The 27,882-nt window shown below is 41.0% G+C and overlaps 3 protein-coding genes across 3 annotated transcripts in view; 2 read left to right on the top strand and 1 right to left on the bottom strand.

The window, feature by feature from the left end:
• The window catches only part of LOC112654107 (leucyl and cystinyl aminopeptidase), a 108,658-nt gene extending 107,801 nt beyond the window's left edge, over positions 1–857 (top strand). The window contains exon 17 of the mRNA XM_035714239.2: positions 718–857. Within this exon, the coding sequence (XP_035570132.1) occupies positions 718–730 (13 nt within the window). The 3' untranslated portion in view covers positions 731–857. The remainder of the gene's footprint in view (positions 1–717) is intronic.
• LOC112654110 (2'-5'-oligoadenylate synthase 3-like) lies at positions 748–27,596 on the top strand. Its single transcript, XM_035714240.2, has 8 exons — positions 748–906; positions 2,238–2,424; positions 5,214–5,404; positions 7,892–8,052; positions 12,489–12,613; positions 17,307–17,496; positions 20,452–20,661; positions 21,163–27,596. The coding sequence occupies exons 1-8, from the start codon at positions 748–750 to the stop codon at positions 21,317–21,319; spliced, it is 1,380 nt and encodes a 459-aa protein (XP_035570133.1). The 3' UTR covers positions 21,320–27,596.
• The window catches only part of LIX1 (limb and CNS expressed 1), a 62,191-nt gene continuing 53,007 nt past the window's right edge, over positions 18,699–27,882 (bottom strand). Inside the window, exon 6 of the mRNA XM_025438429.3 lies at positions 18,699–19,247. Coding sequence (XP_025294214.1) covers positions 19,122–19,247 — 126 coding nt within the window. The 3' untranslated portion in view covers positions 18,699–19,121. The remainder of the gene's footprint in view (positions 19,248–27,882) is intronic.

The following is a 27,882-nucleotide window of genomic DNA, read 5'->3' as shown; positions in this document are numbered from 1 at the left end:
AAAAGAAGAAGAAGAAAAGTTGGATATAATCAATTGCTAAGACGCTGGTACCTATAAATCCCATAATTCCAACCTCTGAGGAAGGAACTCTAAGCTTCAGATGAGCTTTACAAATCCAAGCAGAGTTACTTGGCAACCAGGAAAATAAACAGTTTCAGGAGCAGCCTGCTGGAGATTGGAATCGCCAACATCTTCCTGACTGTGTCTCTTGGTACAAACTTCTGCTTTTATCTGCTTTAAACTACTTTTAAAAATCCAGGGAATGATTTAGAAGATATATAAATCATCACCCATGATAACTTTCTCAAATATAGGAATTCACGGGGTGGTAAAAATGGAAAAGACAGTGGCTCTCGGAGAGTCCTTGAGTCAAGCTTGTGTCTAAATCACATCTGCTAACATTTTGGGGTCACAGATGTACTTGAAATCCTTTTTAGCAGAATGTGCGTGTATACCTGTAGACAATTCTGCGTTTGGTTTTACTGATGCCAAAGCCTCCTTACTGTTTATAAGCCCAGGTTTACGAACAGCTCATCTATGTAGGTGTTTTCAAGGTGTTGTGTTTGATTTGAGTGGGGGATAAATTTCTTAGAAGATATTCATGGGACTGAGTGCAGATTAGCAAGTGCACTCGAAGCGCTGTCTGTATGCCAGTTAACTGCGAGGGGCTAGGTTTTCTTCAAAGGGCTTATGCTTTTTTGTTTGTGTCATCAGTAGGATCCAAATCTAATACTTCATTGGGAAAGGATGTGGGCTCTTAAATGCTATAAATGTGAGTGCTGTGGGAGTGATTTTGTCAGCTGCAAGGCTCTGAAGTATCACTTTCGACAGAAGCATTTTGGAAAAGCTCCCTGTGAAAAATGTGGCCAAGAAGTCCTCAGGGAAAACCTGCAAGATCACAGTAAGGTACAAGTCGGGGAACGTAGGGGGAGACTTGGGGTTTTGCTCCACTTTTTCTAAAACACCTATGCTTTCTTTTTTTTTTATTTTTTTTTTTAAGATTTTATTTATTTATTCAGAGAGAGAGAGAGAGAGAGAGAGAGGCAGAGACCCAGGCAGAGGGAGAAGCAGGCTCCATGCAGGGAGCCCGACACGGGACTCGATCCCTGGTCTCCAGGATCACACCCTGGGCTGAAGGCGGTGCTAAACCGCTGAGCCACCCAGGTGTCCCTTTTATTTGTTGTTTTTTTGTTTTTTGTTTTTTGTTTTACTCTCTTCGTGGAGATTTATTGACAAAAAACCAAAAACGAGGACAAACCTGCAGTCATAGGCCGGACGGTGGGATGCGGCTGCTGAGCTGTGTGTCTCAGTCCCTGCTCTGAAGGCTGCCCCTGGGGATGCTCAGCAGAGTTCACTGGGCACAAGTGTTGGATCCAGGGCAGCTGCTCTGGTTTAATCATTATTCCAAAATGCTTGTGAAGTGAGAGGATTCTCACAACCCTAGAACTTCTACTTCCATTGTAACCTTGGAGGTCGATTACTGGACTTCCCCCCACCCCTTTCACAAATGAGGGAGCAGAGACCCAATGAGGTTAAATGATTTGCCCAAAGCCTCCAATAGTCAATGTCAGAAAAAGAGCCAAGATTTCCTTCTTCTGATTTTATAAAACAAAACCTAGTGCTTTAAAAAAAATTGTATCTCTTTTTCAGCACCGTGGTTCTCATGGTTCATTTATTCATCTACAGCGGGGTTCTACCCATATCAAAAGAACAAATATATAAAAGATAGTGAAAGGGAATAAAGGGGAAAGGAGGAAAAAATGAGTGGGAAATACCAGAAAGGGCGACAGAACATGAGAGACTCCTAACTCTGGGAAACGAACTAGGGATGGTGGAAGGGGAGGTGGGTAGGGGGTGGGGGTGACTGGGTGACAGGCACTGAGGGGGGCACTTGATGGGATGAGCACTGGGTGTTATTCTATATGTCGGCAAATTGAACTCCAATAAAAAAAACTAAAAATAAAAAATAAAATAATGTGTACAAACAAACAAGCAAAAAAAACATACCAGCACTAATAAAATAGGCAAATCAATACTGGAAAACAAAAACAAAAACAAAAACAAAAAAAAACAACAACAACAACAACAAAAGAACAAATGGGCCCTGCTGTGCTTCGGAGACATAGAATGAGAATCCCTCTGCTCCTGAATGGGAGCATTTAGTGAGAAGCCAAATGAAGACGAGGAGGTCTATCAAATAGCTCTTGTAATTCCTATGTTATGTTTCTTTTTCTCAGTCTGTATATGACAGGTCAGCCATGGAGAGACACAAGCTCAACTGGGAAAATCTAGAAGAAAGGAATATAAAGCATATGGCTACAGAGATATCAAAAACCTGCAGGATGTGTTCTAGGCACTTTGGAACAGTCTTTAGTCGGAAGAACCATGAAATACAAGAGCATCACTTCACAGCCAATAAAAGAGGTAAAAAAAAAAAAAAAAAGACACCTGGCTCTTTCCCTCTGTGTATATTTACGTAACATAGAAACCATACTTTGGTTTTCCCTCAGTGCAAGGCTTCAAGGGGTGTTTCTAGGGACAGGAAATAGAGAAGGAAGGGGATGGAGATGGAGACTGCATGCTCTTGGGGTGGCAGGGCCGAGGAATAATTTTGCAAAGCCAAATTTGAGGAAGAAGCTGGGAAGTCAGGGTGTCATTCAAAGAGACAACACAGCAGGATTCTGTGGGCTTGCAGTCAAAAGTGAAAGTGTCAGGAATTCACGTGCGAGTCAGGTTAGGGTCCATCCATGTCAAAAATAACCACGAAACTAGGATCTTATACCTTTTGTTCTCATATTTGTGGTCTGACCTCTAAACTAACTGCTGCTCTATGACAGTCTTTATTAAAATAAAAATTTTTCCAGGAAATAATAATTGGTTCTGGATACAGGGATGTCACGGAAAAGTAATTATTTGTTGATGAACTTTCCCAAAAGACAGTAGTATACAAATTGGATGTTATGTTTCAAGCAAACGAATCAGAGTGTCAAAAAAAAAAAAAAAAAAAACCCAAACCACAACACATCACAAGAATCTATCAACTTGGCTTAATTGATAAACAGGGGCCATGTATTCCTTGAGCATTGATATAAAATTTCTTTAAAAAATAAATAAATAAATAAATAAATAAATAAATAAATAAATAAATAAAATAAAATAAAATAAAATTTCTTGTTACTGATTAGTTCTGAGTATGTTCCGATTTCTGTTATGATTTCTTCTGTGAGCCATGCTTTATTTAAAGAATGTATTTCTTAAAATTTCTTAAAGCATGGTATATTTTTAGGTATTTTTATTACCGACTTCTCATTTAATCGCACGGTGCCAGAGAACGTAATCCGTGGGATATTAGTTCTCTGATATGAGCTGAGTTTTATCTATAGCTGAGTATACATTCCATTCTTGTGAATGTTCTATATATGCTTGAAAGTTCGTTCCAAGAAAAAAAAAAAATAAAGTTCGTTCCAAGAGAGAATTAGCGAATTCTTTAAGGTATTTGAGTTCTCCAGCCAGAGGCCAATCTAAAATTAATTTTCAGTGCTACTATGAATTGGTTGTATAAACCTGAATGAGGGCTACTTTGTGATTGCAGATACTGAAGGATTTTTTTTTCCCCTGGTCCATCCAATGCAGAAATGATGGAAGTTTCTTTGCTGTTGAAGCGGCTCCAGATATGCCACCCCAAATTATGCCACTTTGGTGTACTGATTATTTGGAGGTGAGGCAGTTGAGAAACAGTAAAAGCAAGAACACCCCGCTCTCCCTGCGTGAGAGCAAGCCAGCCAGGCTCCCGCTCTCCTGGCCTGGGATGAGGAGGGTAGCCTTTCTCCTTGGAGGCCTAGAGACGGCACATGAGTTGTTATAAACAAACCTTCATGACCTTTATCTTTCATTAGTTCCCCCTGTATGTTTCCTGGTCACCTTCCCACAGTCCATTGGCCTTCGAAGGCTCCAGCCCCCTTCCCTTTGTCGAAACACTTCTCCACCATTTATTGTCCTTTGCATAAGTGGTATACAAGCCCCCAGGTCTCACAGCTACTTTGAGTTTTCATTTCTTTTCTGTAAAGAAGCCTCTGCATATATATAAAAAAAAATGTTAACACCGGTAATATTTGTGTGCCTCTTCTGCTAATCTGTCTATCATCAGTTTGGTTCACATGCCCCTTTCACTGAACCTGGCAATTCAGTTACTCACTTCCTTCTCGTGGAGGATGTGGTCAGTCTCATCAGCTCTTCTGGCTCCAACCAAACACACAGCTATGACATCCCTGTTTTTTTTTTTATATATATACTTGTTTATTTATTCATGATAAACACAGAGAGAGAGAGAGAGAGAGAAACAGAGGGAGAAGCAGGCCCCATGCAGGGAGCCCGATGCGGGACTCGATCCTGGGTCTCCAGGATCATGCCCTGGGCCGAACGCAGGTGCTGAACCGCTGAGCCACCCAGGGATCCCCGATGTCCCTGTTTTGTTTTGTTTTTTAAATGTACTATCTCCTGATTTCTAGATGTTGGCTCAGTCTTTTCTTTTTGAAAGCACTGTGCAGGCCAAACCAAACACTCTGGAGGCACAATACGGCCTTCAAGCTGACAGTTTCGCACCTTTTAATAGATGGTTTAATGTGGAGTTCTCTACCCTGGGATCATTCTGTTGAAACTTGTTAACATACCTGTTTTTCATTTCGGAACTTGAAACAATTTAGTAAATTGGAGCAAAGTTTTTTTTTCCTTCACATACGAATGTTGGAATATGTGTTTTCTGAGAAATTCAGCCATTTCTCTACAGGGACCAGGGGTTAAATGTCAGCTAATCTGCAGGGAGTGAAGTTTGCTCCCTGGCACCGAAGGTTCTCTGCTTGATGCCCTCCCCGCAGAGTCAGTCTCCCTGTTACCACAACGAGGTAGTCCTGGTGATTAACTAGACATAATTTGCATATAAAATTGGATTCTTGGGGATCCCTGGGTGGCTCAGCGGTTTAGAGCCTGCCTTTGGCCCAGGGCGTGATCCTGGAGTCCCGGGATCAAGTCCCACATTGGGCTCCCTGCATGGGGCCTGCTTCTCCCTCTGCCTGTGTCTCTGCCTCTCTCTCTCAGTGTCTCTGGTGAGTAAATAAATAAAATCTTTAAAAATATATTTTAAAATTGGATTCTTGCCTTAGACACACATCATTTCTGTGCAGTGTATGCCAAATACTGATCATGTTTCTATGCAGCCCAAATGTCTATAGGATTTTCCCCTCAGAATATGCTGGAGTGTAAGAGTCCTCAGGAGCTGCAGAGATTCGCAGATGAAAATATCCACCCAGCCCCGGGTGCTCTGAGGGCCGCCTGCGTGGCCGAGGTCGGGGCCCTGCTCCAGCTGCTGCGGGCCTGCTTCCCGGTGCCCGCCTCCCGGGTGATCCAGGTGAGCTGAGCCCCGGCCCCCCCGCCGGACACACAGCCCAGGGACCGTCCCTCCCCCCGGAGCTAAGCGCATCAACCGGGCAAGGGCACATGCTCAAAGGCCAGCGTGCCTCCTGCGTGGGGTGACACGGCCTCCAGGGAGCCCTTGGAAATGCCAGGGTAGGCCTCAGGTTGGCGGGACAGGCACTCAGCCGTGGGACACCTGGAGCCCATTAAGATTGGCAGTTTTTGCCCAAGGGATGAAAGTGCCTTTACGTTGGCAGGGCCTAGGGATTGGCTCACACTTGACCGATATTTGTAAAAGCTTAAGGGAATTTCAGGCCAAGGGGTGAGCCTGTCCCCCAGGGCCCTGTTTCATGCCTGAGCAGTCCGCCTGTGGAAATAATTAGGTGCCGCGCTGATGGGCTCCCTGTCAACTTAAAGACCACGCGGTGTGTCCAGGAATGGTTGTCCACAAGAGCACAGGACATTCCTTGCAGAAAAATGGCCTGAACACAGGAAAGGAATCCAAATAACAATGACGGTGTGGGTTCCCCCCATTATTATTATTTTTAACATTAATACCATCAGTGTATACTCTCTAATCAGTGTCTAGAGAAAAAATCCAGGGCAGGGATCCCTGGGTGGCTCAGCGGTTTAGCGCCTGCCTTTGGCCCAGGGCGCGATCCTGGAGACCCGGGATCGAGTCCCACGTCAGGCTCCCTGCATGGAGCCTGCTTCTGCCTCTGCCTGTGTCTCTGCCTCTCTCTCTCTCTGTGTCTTTCATGAATAAATAAATAACATCTTAAAAAAAAAATCCAGGGCAGTTCTGAGGGCATTTTATTCCAATAATTTTTCCACTCCTTCATTGAAAAATGCACACATCGGGGTGCCCGGCTGGCTCAGTGGGTGGAGCATGAGACTCTTAATCTCGGGGTCCTGAGTTGGACTCCATGTCAGATATGGACATTCCTTAAGAAAAATTTTTAATATTTTAAAAGATGCCCCCGGATGCACATATAATTGTTATAAAATCATCTTTAGGCCATAGGTTGGTGTTAAAGCAAAATTTATTAAAGGCCAAAAATGATCTTTTAATGTAACTCTCTAGCAAATAGGACTTATGAGTATGATTAAATTCCTCCTTAGGCTAGCTATGGGAAAGCCTGGACATGAAACTATGTATTTTCCTCTACAGATATAAGGTGCAGGCACAGAGCTGGAAACTGGGAGCCAGCAGTTCTAGTCCCATCCCGCATGACGGGCCGAAAACAAGGGCCAACGATCAAGTTGCAGAATTGTTGTGCCCTTCACTCTGCTCTTGGAGATCGACAGTGCGTGTACATTAGCGTATTGAGAGCTCTCAGGTTAAGGATGCTAAAAACTACATTTCTCATATTCCTTTGTCACTATGATTTCTGACGGGAAGTACGTTTCATAAATTAGTTGCTCTAGTGCGAACCGTGTTAAGAATGGAGTTAAGTTGGGGGGAGCCCACGGGGCCCGAGACACCCTCGTGTTAGCTAGTCCTTGTGACTAGCAGAAACAGAAGGACTTTGGAGCCAAGCTTTGGAATGGTTTCTAATGTCGCATGAAATTGCATTGTCCCTTCATGTGTCACCGTCTCCCTTTGACAGGTTGCTTTTACCCAAATCGCAGGCCACAGGTTTCTCTTACCAGTGAAGAGATTCCTTTGGGAACCTGCAGCCCAGAGTTTTCCTTGGGTGCTAAGGAAGGCAACAATGTAGTGTTAATTACTTTGAGTTTTGACTTTTATAAAATTACATTTAGCAAGAGATCTGAAGTAGATTCTTATTAATTCTACTTACACAACACTTTAGTAAAATCTTCCAAGATCTATTCAGAAACCCAGCAAACTAACGTCCAGCCAGAGCATCCATCGGTCCCTGATGGTTCTGACTGTCCCAGGCGGGGTTTGTGTTAGGGCAGTGGGCCTGGGACGCCTGCCCACGCGTGAGCTGCGGGCTGTGCGGTGGTGAATTTGATTCCTGCGCCAGTAGGTTCCTTCCAGTCCAGTGGCTTTCAAGAAGAGTCTGAGAACTTGTGGCTCTGAGTCTTAAGGATTTTCAGGCTTTTTCTGCAAATCATGCTTTCTTGTTCATAGCTGGACCTAAGTTCTCAGTAGACCGTGTGATAGATTGCTTTCTCCTTCTCCTGTCCTTTTCTTTTTTCAGGGTGAGGAGCATTAAACAGCACATAAAAGCTATTCCACAATGTTAAATTCTTTTAAGTTTTTTTTTTAAAGACACACAGAGAGAGGCAGAGACACAGGCAGAGGGAGAAACAGGCTCCATGCAGGGAGCCCGATGTGGGACTCGATCCTGGGACTCCAGGATCATGCCCTGGACCAAAGGCAGATGCTCAACCACTGAGCCACCCAGGTGTCCCCCACAATGTTAATTGACCGTATAATGCTACAACTTGAAATCTGTGCTTTCCTCAAGGTTAGTTGAGGTCTTACCCACGTTGTATCGTTCGTCTTCTACAGGGTGGTTCTTATGTAAAGGGGACCGATACCCAAGGACGCTCTGAGATCGACGTCGTGTTGCTCAGTGATGTGTTTGCCAATGTGAACCATTGCAAGAAACAACTGAGAGAAGGGTTGGACGCTCTGAGAGAAAACTTGAAGCAAACTTCACGTGGAAACAGGTTTGGGTGAAGGTGTTCCTGTGAATTCTTTTATTCCACAGGTGGAAAGTCAGCTAAGGGAAACTCTTAGCCTGGCACAAAAGGGCATTATTGGGTAATAATTACTTGTGTATGCTAACATTAAATTCTTGGGAGCAAACCTGGAGAGGTTGCCCCAGAGGCATTTTTTTTAAAGACTTCTAGCTAAACTTTCAATGAAAGTTCATGAATTTGAGATCCCATGATTTAAGGACTAATTATGTCTTCTCCAACGCACCTTTATTTAATTTCCATCCCCTTAGCTGAAATCTGACTCTGAGGAATGCAAACAGGAAGGGGTGGGCAAGGTGCCCCCAAGTACCAAGAGTCTTTGAGACACGTTTGTCTGATAAACATTCCCTTCAGCGATACCCCGGGGTCTCTTGCTGATGTGGCTTTGCTGACATTAAACACAATATGTCTTTGCTCCAAATGTTGAACTAATCAGGCCTGGTTTTTTGGTGTTTTTTTGGGTTTTTTTTTTTGGTAAGTTTCAGAAAGAGAAAAAGAAATTAAAAAGCCTCGACATATTGTTATTTATTTTTCTATTTCATTTTTACATCTTCTGTTATTTTTTTCAGTCTAGTGAATTGTGGATGAAGAAAAATGCAAATATCTCTGTTGTAAAATGAAGAAAATATTTTTTTCCTGAGAAAAATAGACCAAGCTGTGTGCCACTAGAATTCAAAAATAAGATCAATGATTTAAAACAATGTCCCAGAACTGTTTCTTAATTTAAATAATTGATTCATTACCGAGCCCTTGCTTCAACTGAGTATAGAGAAGTAGCTTGAATGTGTCTTTTATTGAAAAATACTACCTTCAGGAATACCAAGCACCTACTAAATTGTGGCAGTTAGCAAAAGACGTCAGATGAATGGCATAATGGTGACTATAATGAAGTCCATTGGGTTGGAAAGGCAGAAAGGGAAATGATGGAGTTTCACATGCGATTACACTTAGGATGGAGAAAGACCACCTTTAAGACAAAAGAAAACAGAAAGGAGAAATGGGAGAATGTGTTTTTCATTTTACCCATTGCTTCTTCCAAGTTTTCCCCATTAAATTTGTAAACTATGGGGTACATTATACCATTGTTATTATTATTTATCAAAACAGAACGTTAATGTACTCTAAAGACACATTAAAAATAAGAGTTAGGCTATATCCTTTTCATGGTGACCTTATTTGGAATCAAAATATTTGTTTTTCATTGTTAGGTCTTTTTTCTCTACTCCTTGCCCACACAGCTTCAAAGAACCTTATGGACGCGCTCCCCCTAAAGCTTTTCCCCCTCCTCCATATCTCAGGTGCCCTTGGTCCTGGAAAAAAACAGTCCTGGAAGGTCTGTTTAGATTTCCAGAATGAGTTTTGAAGTAAAACCCATGAAAAAATAATAGCCCTGAAAACCTTGGTTCATTTGCTCTAATTGTTCCCAACTAAAAACAAGCGAACTCATTTTCTCATCTGTGTTCCTTCTGTTCTTTCAACTCATTAAATAGTTTAATTGAAATCCTTTAAAGTTGAACTGAATTCCCAGGTAACCACCATCTTTCCTTTGCACCTGTCAAGTGCCTGTTCATTTTCTCTTACCCCGAGTGGTTTTTCCAGGGATGGATTGTTTTAATTCAGCCTAGAATCTATTTTATCCCACATTTTGTCTCTCAGAATGGTTCCCATGGCTGAAAAGGAGCATGTTTGCTAAGGGCTGAGTCTTAGAGGCAAGCCCAGGAGGGACTGTGAAGGCAGGGAAGGAGGCCCATTGTCCAGGGTGTTGTCCTGTGCTGACATCTGTACACAGCAGGCGCTTTGTCAGGCTTTCTTCTCCCCTACCCAGAGCAACCAAGACCATACCGCAATCCATGTGAAGGGAAAATTAAATTAAACGTGGAAAAGAAGCAGATATGTGGGTCTGACAGTTGGTTTTGACTCCCACCCACGGAGAGGGTAGAGTTTATTGTTTCAGTTGATGCCTGGTTTTCGGTGATATATTGTTTGTTGCTGTTATTTTAAAAGCTATTCAGTTCCTTTATTGTGAGAGATGGATGTGAGAAAAAAACTCTTTCTTTTCCTTTGAAACTCGTCCATGTCTTAACCTACCAGTAACAGCAACTGTTCTGTGTCAGTCATTTGCGAGGCCCTGCTGGTGAATGAAATCTCAGGAGACCTGGCCAATAAGCCCAAGGTACTGGAAATCATTTACACGCCAGAGGAACTGTGCTCCTCTCTTTACACATCAGTGTGTTTATTATTTAAAAACCACAGTGGGAAAACATACTCTCAGTTTTTAAAGGAGACAGTGCTGTGCTGTAAAATGTGTCGTGCCTATAGTGGTTATGGTTATGACGGGGATTTCTCCCCATTATCTCTTATTGCTTTGATTTAGAGGTCTTGGAAACAAGGATCCCTGTTTCGTTTTATTATCCAGTCAGAGCATCTTCAGGCTCTCCTCTGGGAAATAGTCTTTCGGCACCACATGGCAGGACGTGGAGTTGTCCTGATAAGACGTGGACAAGCCAAGACATATTCGTGGACTGGGTTGGAAGAGTAGGAATGGCTAGTAATACCACCTGAGGGCTCGTGAACGGGCACTGCTAGGACTCATGCCTCGTTTCATCTAATAACGTTAGCAAGAATCCGTTGGGATACTCATTGGACAGTAATGTGCCTGTAAAGTAGCACTGACATTCTCATTAACCTTGACCCATTCTAGAACACTGAACTCCTCGATGGATTTAATACTTCATTTAAGCTCTCTCGTATTCTCAAGAGTAAACTTGACATACGTCTGGCCATGTCTCCCATAGCCCTGTCTCTTGGCATTTCTAGTGATTTCTTAAGATTCAAGCCAGGACACTGTGCATACAAAATCCTAGAGGCTTCAGCTGATGTTCTTTTTCCAAAGAGGGTTTACGCTTTCTTTCTTCAACAATTGGCGAGAATAAGAGCTGATTACTCACGTCGCACCTCATATCCGTTAAAAAAAAAAAAAAAAAAAAGTGTCTGGAGGCGAGAGCATCCTAGTTCTTAAGGATCCCCAGGTATTTCGAACATACTGGTACAGCCCTAGTATGTTCACCAGAGGGACTCCCCCTAGGCCTTGTCTCCTCAGCCCTTGAGGCTGAACCATAAACCATGTTGTTCACCCCGGAAAGACTGTCAACACTCCCATTCACATCTTCAAGACATCCTGCTTTGTTTCCTGAACCATACTTGTCTCAGACATCTTCAGAATTCAGCAGATGTTTTAAGGGAAAAGGTCATATTTCAGGTTCAGCTCTCCATCCTTCCCTTTTCATCAGGACTGTGGCCTCCAAGTCTCTTAACGTCGTGGCAGCCCCATGAGCTTGACAGAGTTTGGCTGGTTTCTTTAATACCAGCAGCTTCTCTTTGGCCACATGAAATCCGTGTCTTCAGCCTCTTGTCTGTTCCCCAGGTCAGTGTATGTCATATGTCCTCAGAAAGAAACCAACAGAATATCTATCCAACTCTCCGAGATCTGATGCCCCCACCCTCATGGGACCTCAGCTTCCCCATCTTCATCAACTCCCTGGTGCCTCTCAAATATGCTTATGCATGGTTTTTAGAATCTAATTTTCTAGTTGTTCTTTTTTTTTTTTTTAAAGATTTTTATTTATTTATTTGAGAGAGAGATCAAGAGCACAAGCAGGGGGAGTGGCAGAGGGAGAGACAGACTCCTTGTTGAGCAGGGAGCCCAACGTGGGGTTCGATCCCAGGACCTGGGATCATGACCTAAGCCGAAGGCAGACACTTAACTGACTGAGCCACCCAGGTGCCCCTTTAGTTGTACTTAACGAGGCTCAGCCTCTTATAAATAACTCCTTTATACCAGGAAGTCGAAGTCTGATTTCTTTCAAACTATTTTGCTTAATCATATTCGTGATTAGCAATATCTTGTACTCCAATCCATATTCAGATAATAATTCATTTAACAATTACTTGTTAATCACCTACTATGTGTCAGATACTAGGGACAGGGCAGTGAACAAAGCATACACAGCTCCTGCCTTTGTTCAACTAACATCCCAGTGTGAGCGAAATAAGCAAAAAATATAATTCCAAGTGGTAACCAAATGCCATGAAGAAACATAAAGCAGGGTAAGGGGGCAGGGAACAGGAGGGAGCTCCTGTTTTAAAGGATGGGCAGGTAAGGCCAGATGGGGCAGTGGAGGCCTGAATAAAGCCAGAGCTGAATCCACGTGGGTTATCTTTGAGGAGCGTATTCTAGGTATAGGAGCAGCAATTGCGAAGACCCTGAGGAGGGAACATTTCTGGAATATTCAAGAAATAGCCAAGAGAGTAGCAGAGCTAGAGTAAGAGGAAGGATGGTTGAAAAGCATCTTGTGTTTTCTTTTTTCTCTTTTATTTCTCATGCCACATCATGTTCCTTTTTTAAGGATCCTAATGGGAAAGAGAGCATCATTGTCTTTAAGATTTAATTTTTTATGTACGGAAGGTCTTCACAGTCATTCCTTTGAGATCATGGCCTGCTGTGACGTCCTGGGGCCTGCCCCCTCCACAGGTAGGATGTATTTGTTTTGTTCCACAGGAAGCCTTCAAATGGCTGCTTATTCAGGTTGTCTTTCAGGTTGTCTAATCCATGATGGGATTAGAGCCCTTAGACAGGGAACCAGACTGCCTATAGCAGAACTGGAACATGTAGTGTTTTTAGGAGCCACTTTTCTATAACACGTAAGCACCATGCATCTGTATGCTGCCAGTTTTTAATTTAAGAACTGTGATTGGGATCCCTGGGTGGCTCAGTGGTTGAGCACCTGTCTTTGGCCCAGGGTGTGATCCTGGAGACCCGGGATCGAGTCCTGCATCGGGCTCTCTGCATGGGGCCTGCTTCTCCTTCTGCCTGTGTCTCTGCCTCTCTCTCTGTCTCTGTCTCTCATGAATAAATAAATAAGATCTAAAAAAAAAAAAAAACTGTGATTAAGGACTAACTATTTGTCAGTATGATGGAGTAGAGAAAGAGTGCAAAAGAAGTATGGGCATGCCTGCAAGGAGCTGCTTCTTGTAGTGGGAATCCTTATTTGAGCCTAAGTAAAATTTGCACCAGGATTCAGCCACAATCTGGTGGACTCAGGAGGGTAAACGAGTCTCCCCCAGTGGGAAAGATGGATTAGAAACACAACTTCGGTCCAACTTCAGATCAGTATTGAAGAAAGAGGACTCAGCACCAGTGGACTCAGCACCAATGGACCCATGCCTCTGTCTCTTAGAGAAAGATTTCAAAAAAAATTTTTTTTGAGTGAACACCAGAAGAGCTGCATCCTGGCTGTCTGCTATGGCAGACGCAGCTTTGCAGCCTGAGTGGCGGAGTACAGCTCAGAGGTGATTGTGTGAGCAAGGAGGGCATCCAGAAGGCCTGAGCAGCTGAGAGGCACCCTCACTCGGACTTGTGAAGATGCAAGAACAAGCCCCCCTCCTCGATGCTCTAACTTTCCTGGTACTGGCAGAAACAGTTGTGACTTTGGCAGGCATGGCCACCCCTGATGGTACTGCTGGTTTTGGTAGGATCATCGATGCTTTTGGTAACAGCAGCCACAGAAGACACCAGACAGCACAAACGATGGCGGAGAAGATGGTAATGGCAAATAGCATGTGGTAAAGAGTCTGCAAGCACGTGTGAGAGAGTCGAAGGGGGCATCTTAGATAGGGGAGGAATTTGAGGGAACTCCCTAAAGAAATGTGAAATGAGAAGAACAGAGTCATAGAATGACATCGTTATGGCCGTTGTCGAGGTTGTTTTTATCCCTAAGGTGTTGTGGTATCTGGAATGAGATATGAAATATAAAATTTAGTCATACACATAAAAAGGGAGAACAGAGTATCTCCATTAGGCAAGAAGATGAAGGCCCTGTTATGGGCCCCTCTAAATTCACGTGTGGAAGGCCTAACCCCCAGTGTGACGGTATTATGAGGAGAGGCCTTGGGGAGGTAGTCAGCTTGAGATGAGGTCATGGGGCTAGGACCCCCATGATGGGATTAGAGCCCTTAGAAGAAGAGGAGACCCCAGAGCTTCCTCTCTGGGCCATGCAAGAAGGCTGCTAATTGCAAGCCAGGAAGAGACCTATCACCAGGAATCGAATCTACCAGCACCTTGATCTTGGACTTCTCAGCTTCTAGAACTGTGAGAGAATAAATTTCTATGTTTAAGCCAACTGGTCTGTGGTATTTTGTTATAGTAGCCCAAGCAGAGTCTCAGATGACTAAGTGATTTATGTAGATGTATATATATTCTCCAGAGAAATTGGGAGTTGAGTCTAGGGTTTTGCTTGACTAGAAACATTTATATATGTCTTCTTTTTGAGTCAATAGCTTGGAACTGAAAATGCCATTGCAGCTAGTGAGCCAACACGTGACCAGTGATCCGCTTATAGCTTAGTAGGACATCTTAAATATTTTCATTGATTTTTTCATTTATCTCATTCGACTATTATTTGTGGAATATCTACCATGTGCTCTTAGTTACTTACAATGAATTAGATGAGAGTTCAAGATTTTTGTTCTTCTGGAGCTCATATATTATAGAGAAGAGATTCATGAGCCAAGTAACTCTGAAACTTTCAAGCCTCAGTTTTTCATCTATAAAACAGAGATAGTTGCAAGAATTAGCAATGGTTTGAAGTCATGTGATAACATGCTTGGCACAATGAATATTAAAAAACAGATAACTCTATCTCCTTAAGTCTTTTTTTTTTTTCTCCTTAAGTCTTGTATAGGCTCATGAAGCTCTCATATTTGTGCAAATGCTTTCTTTCGTATGTGTGCCTGCACAGACTTCAAAAGCACAATTGTTAGCCAACAGCAGCTCCTGGTAATTGTCTTGAGGATTTGAGGCTATATCAGTAGCTCTCGAGTGAAAATGTCTCCCAGAGGAGCCAAAGCATATTTTTACACTGGCTTCTGAGTCCCCTAAGTTCTTGAGCACAGCTGTGTGAAATGAATTGAAAAATCCTAGAATTATTATGTAGTCCTGCTTCTCTCCCCTGATGATGGGAAGTGGGTTTTACAGGACAACAACAATCCAGCAACTCAGACAAGTCCTAGGATTCCAAGGAATTTCTGTGGGCAACTAAATGTTGCTACTAATTGTCAGAGCGAGACTCAGATGATCAAAATCTTCACAGACGTCCTGAGGTTATTGCCGGCACATCTTGCATATGTGCTGGACAATTAACAGCATGACCCATGTGCCACAGAGCAGCCCAGGGCCATGAGATCTGATAAGACTGTGATTGACAACATTCCTGCTTCAGATATCGTTCACAGATCAGCACTACCAGTGTCACCTGGGAACTTGCTAGACATACAGAATCTTGGGCTCCATCCCAGACCTGCTAAATCAGAAACTTGGTTTCCAAAGATCCCCACATGATTCCTGTACTCATTAAAGTCTGAGGACCACTTGAATTAGCCACCAGTTAGGAAGCATTTGGGCTCAGGTCTAACCTGCAATAGAGGGCGATAGGGTGACAACAGATGACTTAACACTCCAGCCATGCTGACTTCGAGGAATCTACTTAACCTCTCTGACTCTATTTCCTCATTTGTAAGCTGGAGAGAATAATAGTTCCTGTATCTCAGAGATGTAAAAGAGTAAATGTGTTAATAATTATAAAGCACTTAGAAGAGTACCTGATTCAAAGCAAGGGAGCTAAGTCTTCCTGCTTTACAAGTGATGGTGATGATATGATGATGATAAAATGAAGCTTAATAAACTCGCCTAAGTCACACAGAGTAGAAACAAAAATTCATAAGCCTCAAAAATGAGTTAGAGATCACTAACTTGGGTTCCTGCCAGTGAAGAACTTTGAGGGAGAGGAAATGTTGATATAGTAGTGGCTTTGAGTAGATAATCCCTGGGTCAGCCATGGCATCTTATCAGATAGAGTAGGTCACCAATACCTGACATGCCTATTGAGTACCAAAATTTGAGTTGAATTATTGTCTTTATCATCATAAATCGGAGTTTCTGTCCAAGTCTGATTGCTAAGAAAGGCAGAGAGCCTCCCAGTAAAACTGAAAGGTCTTTTTAATAGTTCAATAGACTGTTGCTGGGAAAGTTTAGGACTGAAAAAAAAAAAAAAGTAAGTTTAGGACTAGAATAGATTTTTTATAATATGCCTTGGTAAGAGTACTTTCCATATATAACTCTATTTGTTTATATCTATCATAGAAATTCGATTTTACTTTCTAACCTGTTGATAATCAACCCACTATTATATCTCTGATTTGGCCCTCAACGGCTGGACCAGTATAAAAAGACTGTAGAGATATGCTTGAAATTAGGAATCCAGATCAAACTATATATAAGTGTTTAATTTTTTTGTAAAATGTATTTTATAAGTAAAATAAAGTTACTGGGCAGTTAACTTTACGAATTGTAGATTCAAAATTTGCCACGATTAACAAGTGTGTCATGGTGTGACAATTTAGTTGGGCAAAAGGATAGGTACTTATAAGGGCTGTCCAAAATAAATTCATATTAGAACTTATAATTGTGTTGAATTGGGAAAATTTAAATAGATTACGATGAAAGATACTAAATATTTATATTTCGTACAAATAGAATAAGCACAATCCGAGGTGATGTTTTAGGGGATTGTAGTATTAAGCCATGAATAATTATTTGAACAGTCTTGCCAACTTAGTCTAGTCTTCCTTCCTCATTAGTATATCACTAACTGAAGTGGATTATTTGTTTTAAATTTGATATAAATACATCTTTTAAATCATCTCTACCTTGATAAATATAATAAATTTCCTCCAGCATCCGGGTGGCAGGATCTCTTCTGCAAGAACGTATACGAATAGGAACAATTTAGATATTAACCAAGGGGGACTATGGAAGTTATTTCCAGAGATCCTGGTGATATTTAGTTTACATGGGGATGATATTTGCATAAGGTAATGAAATCTGCTTCTGGGAAATAAACTTCCTCCATGAATAGACAGAAAATCTGCCTCATTAGATTTTCTTGTACCAGAGTTTGCTCCATTCGAACTGCTCCAGCGTCATGATGTTTGAAGCTTTCTCTTTTAATTACTTGGGTAAACTGGAACAGCTTTCCTAAAAAGAAAACAACTGCTTTGTTTTAACTGACCAAGGTCTAATTGATCAGAGCTCCTTTGTATCAGGGGAACCAAGAAAAGAGAGGAGGGAGCAAAGTCTCACAACTGTCTTTGTTCCTTGGTGTTCACAGATTTGAGACTTCACCTTTACCGCCAACTGTACCTCTGTCACGACAGTGAAATGGCACAGCTGTGGGCCTTGGCCCTCTTGCCATACCAAGTGGATTTTGTCAAGGCATCTGTGATGAGGGTCAAGGAGCTCATTCGTTTAATGGTACACTGGTTCAGGACATCCTTTGCCAACTCCACGGAGGAAAACAAGTATGTAGCCAGCACACGGGCACCATGGGAGCTTCCTCGTTTCAGATCCTTTTCCTTCCTTTATATTTCTAGGCCCTACCTCTTTCCTTGGTAGGCACAGGAGAGGGAATATACGGGGAGAGAGAGAGAAAGCAATGTCCAGAATAGGAACATCTATATTACGTTATTCCAAAACAATATAATGGTTTGGTAGGAACCAGAGAACAGAAACAAACACATTCAGTGGCATAACCAGATGGATTGGCGCAAAGAACGAAGGCGCAGGGAAAAGCTCAGGGGAACTACTAGCATGTTTGAATGGGATGTTTACCGTTGGAGCTCCAGTTGTTCCTTCTGCCTGCGGCCAGTTCAGTCAGAGGCAGAGTTGTCTTTCAGAGAAGGGGGGATCCTCACAAGTTGATACGCCCGTGTTCTTGTATCTTTCCTTGCCTTTGGTAGGAACAAGCTCAAATGTAGGATGAAGGGATGGGAGGGAGACTCAGGGACTCGTTTGAGTATTTAACGATAAACTTTTGATAAAGAAGTAGAAATGAACTCTCCACTTGGCAGAAATAGCAGAGACAGGGATTTTACTATAAGATACTTATATATGGCACTTTCTACAAGGATTATGTCTTCTTTGTCTTTGTATAAAGTTGCTAATAATCCTGATTTGTTCATCTGAATCGCACACTCTCTATACTCTGTATTTTTCTGTTTACCATTGAAATCATTAGTCACTTTGCAAAAACATATAGTACTTCAATATAATTACCTCCTGTATCTAAACATCTTTAAACATTCTATATGTTTTTTTCTTATTTGGTTGAGTAAAAATGTATTATTAAAAAATAGAACAGAAGAACAAAGAAATAAAGCTTCCTACCTAAGTAGATCCGTGGTTGGATAACAGGACTGGTTTTGAAATCTAACACTTTTTTTTTTTTTAATGGAGACCATTTATAGGTCTGCAAAAATAAACTTATCTATTAATATAGCAGAACAATAATTCTAAGACTTGAAAAGGTGGTATTGTGGGGAAATTGGACCACATATGTTATAATATGGTAATTGGTTTTCTATTTTGGGAAAGTAATCTGGTAATGTTGTATTAAACATTTATTATGTGTTAAGGATTTTAAAATATTCAAACCATTTGTCAAGGTAATTCCCTTATATGAAAAAAAGTGACAGTAAAAAGTAAAAAAAAAAAGTTTATTTATTACTCAGTTACAAAAAAAGAGTTGAGGCCATTTATGACATTAAAAATATGTCATAAAGAAAGAGTACATAAAATATAAGTTTAAAAAAAGAATTGAGAAATACCTAGAGAACTAACCTTAAAGAAAATAAATCACATTTAAAAAAGGAATTTGTGTAAATATGTTCAGAATAGTGCTGCCTAAGGTAAGGAAAACTGGGAACAACAAAAATGCCCCTGAAGAGCAAATAAACTTGCACACACCAACCATGATGAAATACTATTCAAGGCAAATTTGGGAGAATTGTAATACCTGGAAGAGGTTAAATGAAACAATGTCAAATGGCTAAAATAGAACCCAGGATAGTGTGAACACGTATCAGAGATATGTAAGTACACATGTAAACATGCCGTAAAATGTCTTTCTCTCCCGTTACATTTACTCTCATGAAATATGAAGAGCATCTCCTGCTTGAGTGGTTTTCAACCGTGGCTTGCTTTTGGCACATGGGAGTATCAGCTGGTTCAAGTGGAGATGGATTTGAGGTCTGGTGTTTGTTGTTGTCAACCCCTAAGGAAGTATTGCAAGAAATGAATTATTGATCAGTTGAAATCTAGCTTGCTGTCCCATTACCAGGATAAAATATTTCGTCTAATTTTAGTTTTTCCTATTTCCTTTACTGAAGTAAAAACAAATGACCAATAGTGATAGTAAGAAAATGTCTCCATTCTATTAGGGAAAAAACTGCTTGATTTTGCAACGTATCCTCAAAAGAGATTACTATGGCTAATGAATGCCAGGGTAACAAAAATACATATTTGGATAGCAACCAACATGAAATCCTGAAACTGTTTTTTCCTGTTTTTTCTTTCCTCCCATGAGTTTGTTTTTAACCCTCAGCTTTAGTTTTTATTTTATTTTCCCCTGATGTACATAAACTACAATTTAAAAAAATTAATGTAAGAAAAAAATTTTTAATTAAAAAAATTAATTTAAAAATTAATGTAAAAAAATTCTAACAATGTTTGGGACATATTTTGCCAAATTTGTTTTTTTACATATGCTTGGTTTTTTTTAAAAAATACAAAGGGTTTGCAGTTTGTGTATCACTATGAAAATTGTTTTTTCATTTAACCTGTATCTTTTTATATCTTAGAGATCTACTTTCTTTTAATGACTGCACAGCACAGATCACTGCTGTGGTTCAAATCAAACTACATATGCAATATTAGATATTCTGGTAGCTACATTAGAAAGGTAAGAAGTAATAGATGAAATTAATTTTAATAATATATTTAGCTCACTATACCCCAAATATTATCATTTCAACATACAATCAATATAAAAAGTAATAATGAGTATTTTCCTTTTTTTAAATCTAAGTCTTCAAAATCCAGTGTGTGGTCAAGTCAGACTAGTCACATTTTCTACAGAAGGAATAGAAATGGAAAATGCTATTGAAAGGGATGGAACATATCAAATTCAAATAGAGTTTGACTGCATTAATTTACAAAAAAGACTGTATTAATTTATAGTCTCACCAATAGAGTATGTCTATTTTCTCACGAACTCACCAGTGTTGGATATTATACCTCTTTATATTTTGCCCATCTGATTGGTGGAAAAATTATTGTTTGATCAACAGTGAGATTGGAAATAGGATTTCTTCTTCTGTAAATTGCCTGTTGAGCTTAAATTTTTCTTGTAAGTGGATAAATCTGTCTTCATCCTCTGGGTTAAGGGAAGCAGACAGTCCTTCATTCTGTGTCTCTAGGTTCCGGAGACTTCCCTCATCCTACACAGTGGAGCTCCTCACCATTCACATCTGGGAACTGGCGGGAAAGCCCCTGCTCTTCAGCCTGGTGCAGGGAATGAGGGCAGTCCTCAAACTTCTGGTTCGATATGCAGAAATCGATGTTGTTTGGCACAGACACTACCATCCCAAGTTTCCCATTTTTGTAAAGGTGAACCAGAAACACACCAGGTAACTATTTATCTTTCCTATGCCCTGAAGATAGAAGAAGCATGTTTGCCATCAAAAAAGAAAATCCAGAGCAGAGATAGCTCTATTGTGATTCACTGTAAAATGAGAAGGCCTTAATTGGCACAAAACCAATTCCCTTTGATTACTTCTCACAGAACTTTAATTCTCAAGTGTGAATTATGAGGAATTTGAGTAGAATGAATCAAATGTGGATACACATGGCAAACGAAGAGAAAATTGAAGGCTGAAAGCAGGGAGGAAATGCCTCCCAAGTTAAAAGGTAAAGAGGAAAAATGAGAGGGAGTCAGATTTGGGGAGCAGAAGCAAGATGCTGTTTTCTGATAGATATTAGCCCTCCGTGGACTTGCTTCCACCCTTCACAGAATCCTTTTCTGCACCAAGTTCCTTCTTGAACTCTGACATTCCCTTTTCTCACTATGGAACAAATCAAAACTGAGTTCAGACATGGATAGTTTTGTGTTTTGTTCTGTTTTATTTTAGGCCGTTCATTTTAGACCCTGCCAACCCTACTGTCAACGTGTGTGACACCTGCAATGCCTGGGACGAAGTTGCTCTGGTGGCGAGACATAGCCTACTGAAGCCTCTTTTCAGCAGAGTGAGGGCTGAGCCCCCTTGGCTTTTCACAAACAACTGGTAAACTGGATAAGGAGCTACTGTCCTTGGATTTCCATGAAGAAAATAAAAAGGATGCAAAACATATTCCCAGTTAGAGTGCTCTGGAGGAAAGGCAGTATGAGGGAAGCTTGTCTTAGCTCTAATTGACTACCTTAGTGACCCAGTCTTTAACAAACATATCGATGAGAGTCATCATTTAGGATAAACCAATCCACTTCAGCCTTTAGGAGAATTGGAGCCTCCTCTCCTTTCCTTTTTTTTTTTTTTTTTTTTTTTTGGATTTATTTGCTTTGGTGGCCTTGTGGCCAAAACACATTTTAAAAAATCTAAGTAGCCACAGTGAATAAATAAATAAAATTCCCAGGTCCTTTCAGAGAAGATTAACTGAAAGGGTAAAATCACTCCCCTTTTTTTTAGTTTTAATTCATTATGGTTTCAGGTTGACTTTTCAACTCTCCGTGTGGTCTGGTATTTCACTGAGACTCCTGTGTTTTCAAAATTTCCCCATGAAAACCTGCTTGCACTAAGTACAGCCTATTCACTTCTAGACATAAACTAACAAATCACTACCTGGAAACATGGAAATATCTGGAAGAAACACCATGGGTTGCCTCAGAATAAACTGTTTCCAAAATCATTTTATGACTGCCTATGTCACAATGCATGGGTCAGAGTGGAGCCATTCTTAAAGGTTGCAAGGGGCTCAGTCATAAGGAGGGGCAAATAAAGTACCCAGGCTATGAACTGTCCAGCTTTGCCACAACTATTTTCATTTGGTGCTATCAACTGTTTTCTTTTCTATTAAGTAGCATTAGTAGCCACTGATAATGAAAGCCAGGGCCCACCAGAAATAGACCAGAGGAAATTTCCTGACTCACTTGCATGGCAACAATTCATCAGCATGGAAGATGTATGAAGTGTGACTGCAGATTAATGCGAGTGATTAGGCTTCTCCACATGACAAGAACGCTTACATATAAATGAGTATTGGCCCCTTCAGGCGAGTCCTCACAGAACTTGTATGCTTATTACAGTGATGTGATTGGTCTGGAAACACTTTTCGACTTCCCCTCAGGGGGGAATGTTCTTTTGAACATCCTTAATGGTGACAAAATTTGTCCTTTGAGGGTGCTTTTGACTTTTGGAAATGGTACAATGTATTCAGAGTGGGCATCTGTTATTTTTTTTGTCTACCCAGAATCCTTCTCCCCAATTCATGGTTGGAGAGACTGCATTTCTTCTATTCATTCTGCCTCTGAAGCCTCTCAAGGGAAATACTTTTTAAATGACCTGGGAAATGGTCATTTCTCCTCACTTTGGTAACTGAACCCATATTTCCCTCCTTCTCTACTAGGCCTATGTTGTTTAGGTGGGATGAATTGACCACAGGTTCTAGGGGGACAGATGTGTGACTCGGGAATGGCACAGGGATTGATCGAACTAAAACACCACTATAGTGCTCGGTTCTGGGATTTGGATGTGAACTGCTGGAAGAGAATTTCTTCTGCTGCTATGAGGGAAGTGTGAAACTGCTGGTCACTATCTTGCTGCTCCAAGGGGACAGCCTGCCTAAAAACAGGGCCAACATAAAAGGAAGCTGCTTTGAGAAATGAGGAATAATACACATAGATGCGCATATGTACACATCATTGTCACGAGAGAGACCAAGTCCTGGTTTGTGCTCCTGGATACAGATGTCCCTGGAGCAGAAACTCTTGTGTCACAAGCCAATAAATTCCCCTTTTGCCTAGTAGGTTTGATTTGGGTTTCTACCTTACAACCAAGTGAGTCCTTGACTAGTCCAGTAGGACAAAAACCAGGTCTGGTGAATGAATTAACTCATCATCAAGGAGTAAGGAAGGCACCAACCCACTGATAACAAATTCTACTCAAGAAACATTCACTCAGCACCTGCTAAATATTTGATCTAATAGTCCAGATGCTAAAATAAACTAGTCGGTTCAGGACGGCAAGGAGCTTTCAGCCAACAAAAGACACTGCTTTTCTTCTTCCTTTGTTCACATGGATTCAGAGGACCATTTCCAAAGACAAGTCCAAGACTGGAATGTCTTTGGCAAAGGCTATATTCTTGAGCATTGTCAGAGCTCGTTATTAGCTTCCTGAGGTAATTAATTTTTTAAGAGAACAACAGTTATTTGATGTTATGAATTCTATCTTTTTCGAAATAGAGTCCTGTTTTGCTTCTGTGATCATACCTCCTGTAGAACACGAGAACACAGGAATTTCTATGCAGGAGAGCAAGGGCAGGATGATCAACACGTAACACATAAATTTATTTAATAGTTTGAAGGACTCCTGACTACTGTGAGACCTCACAGTGGAGTGGGAGGAGCAGTGAGTGGGGAAAATGTTAACTCTGTCACCAACCAGTTCTAGACTTACTTTTCTCAGCAGCATTTTTATCACTTGAAGAGGCTCTTCCTCATGTTGGTTTTTTGGGTCTTCTCTGAAGATAAAAAGTCCAGAATAATATTGTGTGATTTTGCTCTGAATGAATAGGGTCCGTTTTCTTGGACTACAAGGTATGTGATCCACTCAGATAAAACCATAAGAAAATTTTTTGCAGGGCACTTTGGCCAGCAGCTCTTGCCATCCCCTCATGGGCTTCATGCTTTTAACTTCTCCTTGCCTCTCTGCCTCTCTTTGCATCTGCTCTCTGCACCCATTAGTGTCTCCTCTTTCTACTGAGCAGCTTTCTCTACTAACTCCTTGTTCCTTCTTCCTCCTCACTTCAGTTTGCACAGACCATAGAACATGGTCTCATGAACAAGACTTCCAACTTCCCCTCCTAACTCAACCTGCAAATTCCTTTCATGTTTCTTAGTTCACATTCCTGAGAAGACAGACTGATCAGTCCAGTTTGGAGTTTTGAGCTAGATTACCCAGAATCACTGGCCAGTTATGGGGCAGCTGTGATCAGGATAGGGCAGTGTCGTGTGGAACCTAATGAGAACACCAAAGAAGCAGGAAACCATAGGAGTATGGGTGCATGGGACAGGCTCCGTGGCTACTGTGCTCAGTGTAGTCCTGCTTTTGGTGCCTGTGCCTTTCCTCACTTCTCTACACACTGAAAACAGTCTGCAGAGAAGCTTAGTAGCTGCCATTTTCAGGTCACACAAATATTCCTGTTTCTCTAGTGATACCAACTTAGAAATTTTCAGTTTGTAAGAAGGCAGGAAAAAGTTACCTTTTGTTCAGTACATCAGCAAGTAGAAGAAACCATGATCGGAAAAGCAGCAAGTTGGGATGCCTGGGTGGCTCAGTGGTTGAGCATCTGCCTTTGGCTCAGGTCGTGATCCCAGGGGTCTGGGACCGAGTCCTGCATTGGGCTCCCCAGAGGGAGCCTGCTTCTCCCTCCACCTATGTCTCTGCCTCTCTCTCTGTGTCTCTCATGAATAAATAAATAAAATCTTTTTTTTAAAAAAGGAAGAAGCAACAAGTGATGGCAGTGGGTAGGGTATTGGCAAGGTACTCTGTGGGGTGCACAAAGAGAAAATAAAGAGCCTGGAGATCCAGTTTGTGAGTGTGAAATATGCCCCGGGGGGGTTATCAACTATGCCTTAGACCCACAGCTGCCCTTGTTCTACTGTCCCCTGCCCACTCGCAACCTAGAGGATGTATGAGGTCCCATAGATCAATGTTTGGGGGTACCCTACTGCTTATATAGGCTCATTTGGGAAACTTGCCACCATTTATGACCTTGTTCTATAGAGAAATGCACCCTCAAGGTTGAACAACTGACTTAAAATGTATTTATGGTACGTAATTGTTGCTAAAATTGGGAACTGCTATAAATAGATAACAATCTTGGATTTTCACTTGCAAACCACTGGCAAGTCAACAGCTCTCCAGGAGTTTCTGCTTACCTTTCCCACAACCTACTTTGTTCCAAGGTACAATGTGCTACCAGGGTTTAGTCAGGTTTAAAGGAGCAACTTTAACCATGAGCTAAAAGATCTTTCCAAGGTCTCTAGTAAAGGGATTAGAAGTAATTCCAAATGTTAAGGCCAAAGTGATAAAAGGGTGGAAGCTACTCTTTTGGTAGAAAAAAGCCATATCTCTTTGCCCCTTCTGTTTTTTTCCAGCTTCCAAAAAGGGTAGAGAGGCAACATTCCCTTCTCTCCTTTATTCCTTTCTGCACTCTACCACAAGAGGTGGTTAGGTCCAAAGGGGCAGAGCTGTGCTGCCCACCAAAGGATGTGTTAGGTAGCTTCAGGCCAAAAGAGCTCAAATTTAAGTCTGATCAGAAACACCTGGTAAATCATCCAGACCTTCTCCTGTAATTTGGTCAGCAGGTCTAGGCTGTGGCCCAGGAACTTGTATTTTTAAATGAGTACCCCAGATGATTCTGGTATGGATATTTCATGTATCATGCTTGAGAAAGCAAGCCTGGACCCTGGGGCAGAATCTGTCTATACTGCTAAGATATAGCATACTTAGTGTAAGTATATTTATAAGTATATACTATACTGCTAAGTATATATCTATACTGCTAAGATATAGCATACTTAGTGTAAGTATACTTATAAGTACTTACACACACACATGAATGTGCTTGCCCTGCTTTAGCTCTGGGCTCTAGGAAAGCCTGTTGCTCAAGCAAAAGATTTTGGTCCCACCTAGCTCAACATATGAATTGGGGCCAAGACCAAGTGGAGTAATAGCTCCCACTGGTTAGGCCAAGGACCTAAGAGCCAGACCTTCCTGGGTCGAGCAGACATTCTCAAACCTTGTTGCACATTGAAATGACCCAAGGAGTTTTAAGAAATACTGATGCCTGGGCCCCATTTCCAGAGAGTTTGATTTCATTGGTCTGGATATAGTTTAGACATTTAGCATTTTTTTCAAGCTCTTTGGGTATTTCTAATGTGTAGCCAAAGTTGAGAACCACTGTGGTAGAGAAAATGATTTTCATGTTCCGAAGAGCCCTGGCTAAAAACAATATTCACTCTTTAACACCATAGATACCAAAGAAGAAAATATCTGCATTTCTGTAAGGCAAAACAAAAAAGTATCAACAATATATAAGTGATAATATCTTGAATAGTGTTTACTTGTAAATGTAGTCAAGGATAATGGAAATATTCTTCATCTGACTTCTTCAGTTCTTTGGAAAGAAAGAAAAGTATGGCATGATATAGCTCAGAATTCTCTAAAGCATTTCAGAGATAAAGTCAACTACATCAATACTGCTAGCTTCAAAAGTTTCTCCCCAAAGAAACAGGGAAGTATTAGATATTTATGCTTTCTTTCTCTTTTTTCCTGAGACATTAATGATCAGTTCAAAGTTGATGTAGGTACGGCATTTCAGGAATATCTGTGATTTCTTTCTTCTCCTTTTCTAGAGGTAACTAACTGAATGAGTTTAGCAGAAAATATATCAGTGGACTATAGCTTTTGAACCAAATTCTGATCATTAGAGGAACAATGACTTCATTAAATTGGTAATATTCTGATAGGTTCACACACATTTAGTGACCAGTTTGCTTTAAGTGGCTTTTTCATAACATTTTGGTACATTTGGATTTTGTGAAAATTAAACTATCTCTTGTTAAAATGCAGTACAATTCTGTATGTAAGGATGATGGCATTTAGACATTTATCTTAGAGATGGGCTACATGGGGCTAGTGTCTGAACTCGCTTGGATCCCTGCTGAAAAGTTTAAGAGACAGTAAGTCTGTGCTCAAAATTAAGAGTTCTAAACTGGAGGTTCTTGGACAGAGCAATCCATGTGCTTTGGAGAAGTCCACAAACTCTCTGAAACTGTGCAAATTTGAATGTATATACTTCACTCTATTTTCCTAGGAAAAGATCATGACTTTCATCAGATTCTCAAAAGAGTTATAACCACAAAAGTTTAGGACTCAGAGATCCATGTATTTAAATAGAAAATCCTCCACTCTAATCCTTTTCAACACGGTGTGTCTGTGTGGAGAACAAGATACAGAAAAGGAAAAATAATAATAATCTTCTTTACTTTTCAACCTGGCTTTTCTTGCGTCCAGAGTTATAAATGCTTAAGTGATGTACTGACAGCCCTTTTGTCTTAGCTGGCATTGATTTTGCTATTAATGAGCATCAAAGGGCCCAGCGACAGCAAAGATTCTGACTTTTGTTTCTTTTTCTGTAGGTTCCGTACCCTTCCAGAAAGAGTAGGCAGTTTGGGCCAGCTGGAAACAACTGCCATGGGCCAAGGGAGAACTTCTGCTTTTAGTTTACACAATTGTGCACTTTTCTGATTGTAAGGTAGAGAATAAATTTAAGTATTTTCCCAGCTGATTCTGGTTCCTATATCTAATTAGATGGTGCCAGCCTGAAGTGGACATTGTCAAAGTCTGCAAATGCAGCAAAGATGTACCTACTTTAAACATACCTAGCATGGGAAATGATTAAAAAGTGATGACTTAAAAAAAAAAAAAGTGATGACTTTATGACAAAATTACTTTAAGTAGAAAGCTCCCTTAATTTTAAAATTTATTCATCTTACAAATATTAATTCTAATACCTCTTTGGGATTATAAGGGAATACAGTTTTATTCCAGGTGACATTTAGCCTCATTATA

The sequence above is a fragment of the Canis lupus genome, chromosome 3, assembly GCF_003254725.2.
Source record: "Canis lupus dingo isolate Sandy chromosome 3, ASM325472v2, whole genome shotgun sequence".
In the NCBI taxonomy this organism is placed as follows: domain Eukaryota; kingdom Metazoa; phylum Chordata; class Mammalia; order Carnivora; family Canidae; genus Canis; species Canis lupus.
Note: the sequence above shows the minus strand (reverse complement) of the source record. Positions and strands in the feature narration are given on the sequence as shown.